This window comes from Nestor notabilis, unplaced genomic scaffold (genome assembly GCF_000696875.1).
Source record: "Nestor notabilis isolate BGI_N333 unplaced genomic scaffold, ASM69687v1 scaffold7832, whole genome shotgun sequence".
Classification (NCBI taxonomy): domain Eukaryota; kingdom Metazoa; phylum Chordata; class Aves; order Psittaciformes; family Psittacidae; genus Nestor; species Nestor notabilis.
This window is the reverse complement of record NW_009919601.1, coordinates 1-9,263: the sequence shown is the minus strand read 5'-3', so window position 1 is coordinate 9,263 and position 9,263 is coordinate 1. Positions and strand designations below refer to the sequence as shown.

At 50.4% G+C, this 9,263-nt stretch overlaps 2 protein-coding genes across 2 annotated transcripts; one reads left to right on the top strand and one right to left on the bottom strand.

Moving 5' to 3' along the window:
• Window positions 1–56: 56 nt before the first annotated feature.
• Window positions 57–2,523, top strand: LOC104400273 (chromosome unknown open reading frame, human CXorf56; the record flags this gene model as incomplete). Its single annotated transcript, XM_010010301.1, has 5 exons — window positions 57–151; window positions 714–852; window positions 1,365–1,454; window positions 1,603–1,695; window positions 2,461–2,523. Coding segments are annotated over 5 exons (480 nt in total), but the record flags the coding sequence as incomplete, so codon positions are not given.
• A 5,137-nt stretch (window positions 2,524–7,660) lies between these two features.
• LOC104400788 (ADP/ATP translocase 2) lies at window positions 7,661–9,258 on the bottom strand (the record flags this gene model as incomplete). Its single annotated transcript, XM_010010300.1, has 3 exons — window positions 7,661–8,055; window positions 8,656–8,796; window positions 8,913–9,258. Coding segments are annotated over 3 exons (645 nt in total), but the record flags the coding sequence as incomplete, so codon positions are not given.
• Window positions 9,259–9,263: the final 5 nt, after the last annotated feature.

The following is a 9,263-nucleotide window of genomic DNA, read 5'->3' as shown; positions in this document are numbered from 1 at the left end:
CGGAAGGGGCCGCCCCTGGCCTGGCCTTGTGCCCTCACCCTGCTGGGGTCCCTCAGCCGCGCACCGTGCCCGCTGTCTGCACGCTCCTCTCAACCTCTTCCTCTCTCCCCAGACCCGAAGGCATAGAGCGGCAGGTTAGGGAGGCACTCAGGTCATATCATAGAATCCCAGACTGGTTTGGGTTGGAAAGCAGCTTAAAGGTCATGCAGTTCCAACCCTCTGCTATGGGCAGGGACACCTTCCACTAGGGCAGGTTGCTCCAAGCCCCTGTGTGCAGCCTGGCTTTGAACACTGCCAGGGATGGGGCAGCCAAAGCTTCTCTGGGCACCCTGTGCCAGCACCAACTTCATAGTGAAGAGTTTCTTCCCAATATCTAATCTAACTCTACCCTCTTTCAGTTTAAAGCCGTTCCCCCTTGTCCTGTCTCTAAACATCCTTGTAAAAAGTTCCTCTCCACGTTCCCTGTAGCCCCTTTAGGCACTGGGGGCTGCTCTAAGGTCTCCTCTTAAGGAACCTTCTCTTCTCCAGGCTGACCCAGCCCAGCTCTCTCAGCCTGGCTCCAGAGCAGAGCTGCTCCAGCCCTCACAGCATCTTCATGGCCTCCTCTGGACTTGTTCCAACAGGTCCACAGCCTTCACATGCTGGGGGCCCAAGAGCTGAGTGCCTTAGTCCAGAGTCTGTTTCCTCACAGCTACATGTGCTTCTGTTTCCAGGTGTGGACTGCTGCTCTTTTATCAACACCAACAGAAAAATGCTCCTGTGACGTTCATTGTTGACGGTGCTGTGGTCAAATTTGGCCAGGGTTTTGGGAAAACAAACATATACACTCAGAAACAAGAACCTCCCAAAAAGGTAATCAGCTTTAGAGCAGTAAAAAGGTTATCTCTGCTTTTCAGTAATGTGTGGTGAGTAAAATCACTTAATGGTGGGGGAAAAAGGGAGAAAAAAGAAATAAAAGGACCCCTAAACAATAGCTCGGTTTGGTGTCTTCTCCTTGTCTGCCTTAAGTTTTCCTTTAGAGTTCACTGCAGCTTGGAGTTCTAGCACTAAAGAAAAGCAAAATAACCTGGGAATCTAGATTGTGCCTGACATTTAGGCTCAGTTACCAGAAGGTTTCCATTTGTGAGTAGGTCTGCACAGTGATTCTCAACATATGACTCATCTGTTATATATCAGTGAGTTTGCTTCTGATAATGACAGCTCTATCCCCAGAAATCACTGGGGATAATTCTCCTTTGCCACCTACAGAGTTCAGGTAATCCTAACAAATTGCATGAGAAGCCTTAAAAGCTTTGGAGGGGGAAGTGATCCCGGGTGGCAGAGCTGTTGCCAACGTTTAACAGAACACTCCACTTCTCACCCAGGTGATGATGACCAAACGGACCAAAGACATGGGCAAGTTCAGTTCTGTCACAGTCTCCACAATTGATGAAGAGGAGGAGGAGATTGAAGCGGTGAGTTTTGTCTGTCCTTGGAGGTGGTTGCATCTGAACCCAGCAGCTGTCCTGGACACTGATAAGAGCCAGTGGTCATCTCACCGTTTGGATGAGGTGTTGTTACTTTGGGGTTTGCTGTTGCAAAGTGACGCTATGTGTGTTTCAGAGGGAGATTGCAGACTCCTATGCACAGAATGCAAAAGTGATTGAGAAACAGCTGGAACGCAAAGGCATGAGCAAAAGGCGGCTACAGGAGTTGGTGAGTGTTTTCTTTGGCATTCAGTGCGAATTCCTGAGACCTGTTGGCTTTGTACACAAAAGCTGTCTTGCAGATTGGACTCCAAGTTCTATACAAGGTCTTTGTACAGTCCTAGCTAACTTGTAGCTTTGTGAGGATGACTTTTCCTTTACAGGTTTTGTAGAGATGTTCTGCTAGCCCTCCTGAACTTAAAATTGTATGCAGTTACCTACAGAGCTGACTGAAGAGCACCTAGCAGAGTTTCTGCAGGGAGACTTTCCGTGTTGGTCAAGGAACAAGGAAAGGGAAAACCAGGCCATGGCTTTGCCAGCTAGAGCACCCCCTAACGCTGTGCTGTCAAGCCTGTTTGGCAGAGCAGGTCTCTGCCATGAGGTGTCAGGGCAGGCTGAGGCCAAGCTCCTCCTTGCTGGAGGAGCTGCCAGCTCAGCTCGTACCAGAAGGGTCACTTGAAGAATCAATGGCGAGAACATCACAGCGGATCCTACCTGCTGTGACAGCAGAACAGTGGCAGGGGAGGGAGGGGAAATGCATAGCTTCCACCTGAGGACAGAAGAGATGAAATTGTCTCCTGTGCAGTTAGTTTTAGACTTTTTATGGTTTTAAAGGTACATCAAGGGAGCAGGGAGCCAGAAAGAACTTGAGCTAGTCTTGCTCCTGGTGTGAAAAGCTTGCCCAGTGGTCAGACAAGATGATCAAACTTCACTGGAGCACTGAAGGGGAACATATACAGACTTTATTTCATTCTGTCTTAATTTTCTTAATCAGGCTGAGTTGGAAGCCAAGAAAGCCAAGATGAAAGGAACCCTGATTGATAACCAGTTCAAGTGAAATGCTGCACATCTGCCGAGTATTCAGAGAGCAGAAAGCTACCAGGAGCTATCACAGATCTGTCAACAGAGCAGAAGCAACAGACGGTGTTCAAGGGCAATGTGGTGCATGCAAGCATCTTGGAGGATGAGTAACTCTCCTAACAGATACCCTGGTACCAATTTTAATAACTCCAGTGGCACTGGAGACTTTGCTGAAGCTGCAGTTCTCCACAGATGCAGTGTTGTGAGGAAGCTGCTCCAGCCAGAATATCTACTTTTGGCAAAATCTTTACTGGGTGCCTTCTGAGTTCAAATACCCATCTTTTTATTTTGGTAGTTTTCAAATGTGTAAGATTTGCATAAATGTATTAGAGGTATAGGTCAACTGTACAACAAAGAAATGGCTACAAAAGTAAGCTCTGTGCCTGTTTATTATTTTAAATGTGTCCAAAATGTGCAGCAGCTGGAGAGAGGTGCCATTCCCACACAGTGTGAGCAGACTGGGTGCCAGGCTGGGGATGGTGCTGCTGCTCACCCTGACCAGCAGGCGGGCTGTCAGAGGCCTGGCTGCAGCTCTAACCCTCAGCCCCTGTTGAACATCGGAACGCTGCAGCTTGACAGAATTGCACTGTCCCAACAGATAACTGCCTGGTACAGGAGAATGAAATCCAACCCTGTTTTGAACTCCTGCAACCGCACCTGCCTGCCTGTTACACAACTAATGAGTACAGATACACAGTTGGAAGCTACTGGTACAGTGGGCAGTCGTTTGAAGTAGAGTATAACCGCACATGTGAACTAACCCATTCTGCAAACCAGTACCAGTACTTGGAGATGTAGAATGTGAAGGAGAAGGAAAAACTGTTTTGAGTGCACTGACCACTGAGGACTTGGATAAAGGCAACATTAAGAATGGGAGTTTAAAGGACCTTGTTTAGGAAATAATATTTTGTGTCTCTTGTGTGATGTATTAACAGTACTTTGTAGCCCCTGTCTTTGTTGCTTTACTTGGGATTAAATACCATGTTACGGATTTAAACTGAAATACTTTTCCTAGAATGTTCTTACTTTATCAAGTATCATAAAATAACCTGAACAATGACCAGAATGCTTTATCCCCCACAACTATTATGGAAGACTTTATACTCAATAAAGATTTTCCGTCTGGCTTTATAACCCTGACTGGGAAAACTGGGTCTGCTTAGCCTAAGGATGTATCCTTCCTTTTTTTGAGAGAATAAGGTGTAAGGGAGGCAGTGAGTTCTGCCCCAGAGCCGGCAGGCAGGATGTGTCCATTGGTTGTGTGACAATGTAATGCCAGGCTGTGTAAGTGCGTGTTACTGAGCAGTGCTGATCTTGTTCACTGTTGATCATCTGCTAATCTGAAGCCTGTCTCCAGAAGCCTGTGTCCAGAGGCTCTTCCGTTAAGCAATTACGAGGCGGGGTGTAGTATTTGGGAAGGGCAGGAGCAATGAGTGGGTACAACTTTGCTACACGAACACCTTTTCCAAGTATGGTAGCAGAGTCCAGCGAGGTGAAAGCCTCCAGTTCCCTCTGGGAGCTGCCAAGCACTATATAACCACAGGTTGGTCTCTAAATTAGGAAGTTTTTTCCAAGAAGGAGTCAAAGACTGAAATTTGAAAATGGGTATTGAACCCTGTGAGGCCTGCTCGGATGCAGACGTCAGCCTCCAGCTGTCATCAAGGATGAAGTACAGTCCTGCTTCAAGTGACACCCAGACAGAAGCTCAGGGAAAGTCCGACTTACAGTTAGGGTTAAGGCTGGGAGTGCCAAAACACAGGGCTTCAGCTGATGTGGGCTGTGAAGAGGCTGCCGGGGAGGGGGGGGCTGGGGCTATCTCTGTAGGTTTTTGAAGCACAAAGGAAATGTTCTCAGCATGAGTTGTCCAAAGTAGCCATTACCAACTGCCATCAGTTGCCTCAGCTGCGCACCTCGAGCCTAGAGGCAGTGTTCACAGCGCAAGCACTCCTTTCTGGCTTTTAGACCAGGCCGTGTTCAGTGGTTTTCATTCCTGTCATTAAAGATCTGCCTAGATGGCTCAGGACTCACTCAGGGACCCAGCCAGAAAGGGGAGTATGTAGCTTGTCCACTGGCAGTCCCTGAGATAGTTTTAATACACTCTAGTTAAGCAGTCAACAGCTGAAACATCCCCAACACAGAGACACTGATCCAATACATTATTAAGTATGTATTTCTTACCCTGCCCAGATCTAGTTCACAACAATTTAAATCAAGTTGGGTTTTTCATTTCTAGATCTAAATGAACTAAAAGATGTTAGCTGCCTGTATCAACAGGAAGCAGGGGCAGTTCAAATGCTTGATTAAATGTCTATTATTATAGATAAAACTAACCGTTCTGCAGAGTTTCCCACATCCTGGCAGCAACTGGGTAATCTGCAGCAGTGTTCAGACCAAAGAAAAGGCAAGATTTTGTGTTACTGTGAAAGCCAGCATTAGTTTTTATAACTCTGTACATATAGGCAAGTGATAGATTTGTTTGTGCAATTGAGCACTATATTGTATGTAAGAACTTGTCTGGATGCAGAGATATCCCAAAGCAAAGCAGTGAGTGAAACTGAAGTAGAAGAGGGGATCTATTCCAAAAATAATGCCACGCATGGCCAGACTTACCTTTATGGGTTTCATGGCTTAGTCCAGTCCAGTTTCCAGGCGCCTTCACAAGAACCTAGTCTGAATTACTGTGTCAGAGTGGCTCCATGTGTAGCAGTGCTGCCTTGTTCCTCATAACCTGCAAAAACAGCCCCACACAGTCCTCCCAGTCACTGCCTGGCCCTGCACCCATCACCAGCAGAGAGAGCAGGGAAGCTCAGCCATCACTCCCGCACATAGGGCAAGTCCCAGAGCCCTGTTCCCATCTCTGCTGCCATCAGCACCTCCCAAATCCCGCTAGCAATAGGGTGGCTGCCCCTGCCTCGCCTTGCCTGGCACTCCAGATGAAGGCTGGCCCCACACCCTCCAGCCCGGGCAGAGAGGTCCCAGTAGCAGAGAGCTGGCAAGGCGCAAGGCCAGACACCCCGCACCACTCACCACCTGCCCTGGCCACTGACAAGTGTTCCATACGATCCCAAGCACAGCCATGCTGTGTCAACAGCTCCTAAGCCTGGGATTTATGGCCACCAGGCAAGGGGGCAAGATGAAAGCAGTGGTACAGGTGCTTGCTCACCTTTCCCTGCCAGCAACAGGGCCAGTACTCCAGGCTGGGCATGGCTCCTGTGGAGGGAACCATGAACTACAAGATGTTCAGCACTCCCCACGGGAGAGTTGTATTTAAAAGGAAAGTCCACCCTGCCATCTCAGGGCAGCACAGCCTGGTCTCAGTGCCTTGCCACTGGCTGGCACCAGGCCCCTTCCTGTGCCTCAGTTTCCACACAAGAACAAAGCCCTTAATCCCTCTGTAATGTCCTCCTGTGACAGGCAAAAGCAGCAGCTGAACCCCCAACCTGCTTCCCCAGATAAAGCTGCTCCTGGGGAGCTGCTGGGAGGGGGAGGTTAAATCCCATGGGAGCCCCAGGCCAGAGGGGTCTGCCAGCCCGTGCTCCCAGCAGCAGAGTGCAAAGAAATCCCATTGAGGGCTCTACCCCTCATCTCCCATGCCCCAGAGGTAAAAATATCTGTGAAACACGTGCTTGTTTCATGAGTCTCAAATGCAGTAACTAGCACGGGTAGCTACAACCCATTTCACTCGGTGCCAGCCCTGCACCCCAAGCCCAGTGCAAAATGCTGTAGGTCTGAGGACTTACATGTCCCCCAACTCGGCTCCTTTGCAGCCCAACACAACAGCCTGGCTTTGTGCCTCGGTCACCCACCACTGTGTGGAGGAAGAAACGATGCACTTACCCCCCTGTGCCAACGGGCCAGCCATCACACATCCACTGCGGAAGAAAGGAAAGGATGCCCCATGCTCAGCAACCAGCAGCATTTCAGAACAGCCCTTGAAATCCAGAACACGTTAGCAGCAGGAGGCAGTAAGACCCAAGAGCCCTTCATTAATTAACTGGCATTTGTGCAGCAGGAGTGGGCTCCTGGTAAGGCTGCCCCGTGGCGCAGCCCCCTCTCAGGCTGCTGCCTGCTCTCCTCAGCACGCTGTCCACCACGTGTGGCATTGCCCCATGGATCACAGGCAGATGGGGATCTCACCAGGAACCCAGGGGCAATTGAAGAGGACCGGCAAAGGCTTTTGGCTCGACAGCATAGCAATCTCAGCATGTGGACACTCTCCCGCCATGCACACACAGGGTCACAAGAACGCCGACACCACCTGCGGTGGGACAGTGCTGCACACTCCTGCCCAGCTGCTCCGCTTAGATTGCAGCAATAAAAACTACTACCCTTCACAACACAAGGGCTTGTTTAGCTGCCCAACAGTGGTTGAGATTGGTTTCAGTGATTGAGATCAACTGCTTTGAGCAGGCTTGGACAGCCAAAGGACCAAAGGCATGGGGGCAGTGAGAAGACTCACTCACCTGAAGGTCAGAGGACCAGACCATCCACTCACCACCCCAGCTCCCCAGTCAGAAACCAGGCAGCAGCACTGGGGTGGCTCACAGACCCACAGAGATATTCAGGTATACGCCAAGCCACACTCATTGCCCAGTCTTGCAGTCTTCCCCAAATTGCCCCAGGAGCATGAAGGAATTTCCCCCTTCCCCCAAAATTTGGGGCTGGGACAAGCTTAACTTGTAGGGGTAAGGGATGAGCCTGGGGATGTGGCTCCCTGCCTGGCAAGCGCAGCCCTGCCTCAGGAGCTGGCTGGCTATGCTCAGCTCTACATCCCCACAGGATCAAAGCAAGATTTCATCAGCTTCGGGGAGCAGACAGGCCTGAGGTAGGACTGGTGGCACACAGGCAGCACATGAGGGTCGCAGGGTACATCAGCTGGTCTGAGTCCTTCAGAGCTGCCATTCCCCATCCCAGCCCACACCACTGGCTTCCAGCTGGGCAGGAAACACTTCTGCACAGCTTCCTTGGCAGCCAGCACTGTGTTTACCTGCTGGAGGTAGTTAGCAGGTAGCAAGGCGTGCAGGATGGAGGTGGTTCCTCTTCCTCCTTCTCTATAGTCACTGCAGACTCCCACCCCCCTCATGCTGCAGGAACAAACATGAGATGAGGAAAGCTGGTTTCAGAGTTTTATTTCTTTGTACTCTTTAAGCAGGAGTGACTGAAATAGAAACCATGGTGAGTCCCATCAGGGAGAATAATTTGATAAAGACAGGGCAGGCAGTTGCTCCTGCCCCATGCCAACCTGTAAAAACATCAGCCATCACTGTTCAGTAACTAGATGGTTTTCAAACAAGTCCATAAACAGTGGTGAACTACATGTAACAACATGGCAGTTCACAACAGAGAGCAACTTATGTGTACTTCTTGATTTCATCATACAGGACTAAGACAAAAGCACCACCCATTCCTCGAAGTACATTTGACCATGCACCTTTGAAAAACGCCTTGGAGCCCTCATCCCGAGCAATCTTCCGCCAGCAGTCAAGGGTGCCTGTGTACATTATGTCAGCTGCAGGAGACAGACAGTGTTAGGAATCGGATGCCCATGACACACGACAGCCAGGTCCAAAATGGCCTAAGGTATCCTCCAGCTTCATAACCTCAAGTCCATCCATTATTTGACTGACTTTCTCCAGTATTAGCACATAAGAGCACAAGACTGCCCAGGAGATACACTGCTGCTACATTACCCCCAGGAGACACCGGAAGGACCAGTTCAAGCAGAAGGCAGCTACTATTTGCTTTGACACCAACACTTGCAACCCAAATGCTATTGCACAATCAGCCAGGCTGTGCCTGCTACCAGGGATGGCTCTTCTTGGCCCAGAGACACTAATTTGCAACATCCTTGAGCACGTTCTTCTGTTCCTACCCACTGAACATATACCTGACTTGTGCACACCACCTTATAGCTATGCTGGACTAAGCCACCTGTGCACACCGCCTGAAATCCACCTCTGCAGCCCTTCTCACACCCCCAGCTTACAAGGGGTGAGGAGATCTACACGCCTTGGTGAAAGCCAGGTGACTCTGCCTTCACCTCAGCTCCACCACCAACTGCTGATTCATGGATGCCTGACACTTTCTACGCAAGGAGGTAGGAACTTACCTCCTTTCCGGCCAGACTGCATCATCATGCGACGACGGACAGTATCAAAAGGGTATGATACGAAACCAGCAACAGCGGTGACGGTCTGAGCGATCATCCAGTTGACAATGATGTGGGTGTTCTTTGGGTCTGGGAGCATGCCTGTGGGAGAGAGGTTTTGATGAGAACGGCTGGCGAGCCACCAACACCTGCTGAAATGCACTAGAGGCCTGCTGCAGCCCAGCATCTCCCTTTCAGTGCCGTTTGGGTCAACCTACCCTTTGCAGTGTCGTAGATGCCAAAGTAGGCGGCTCTGTAGATGATGATACCCTGGACAGAGACATTGAAGCCCTGGTACAGGCCCCTGAGGCCATCCGACCGGAATACTTTGATCAGGCAGTCACCAAGCCCACTGAACTCCCGGTCAGCCTTGGCTTTGCCCACATCTGCTCCCAGGCGGGTTCGGGCGAAGTCAAGCGGGTAGACGAAGCAGAGGGAGGTAGCGCCGGCGGCACCCCCGGACGCCAGGTTACCGGCGAAGTACCGCCAGAACTGGGCTCGCTTGTCCACACCGCCCAGGAAGATCTCCTTGTACTTATCCTTGAAGGCGAAGTTGAGGGCCTGGGTGG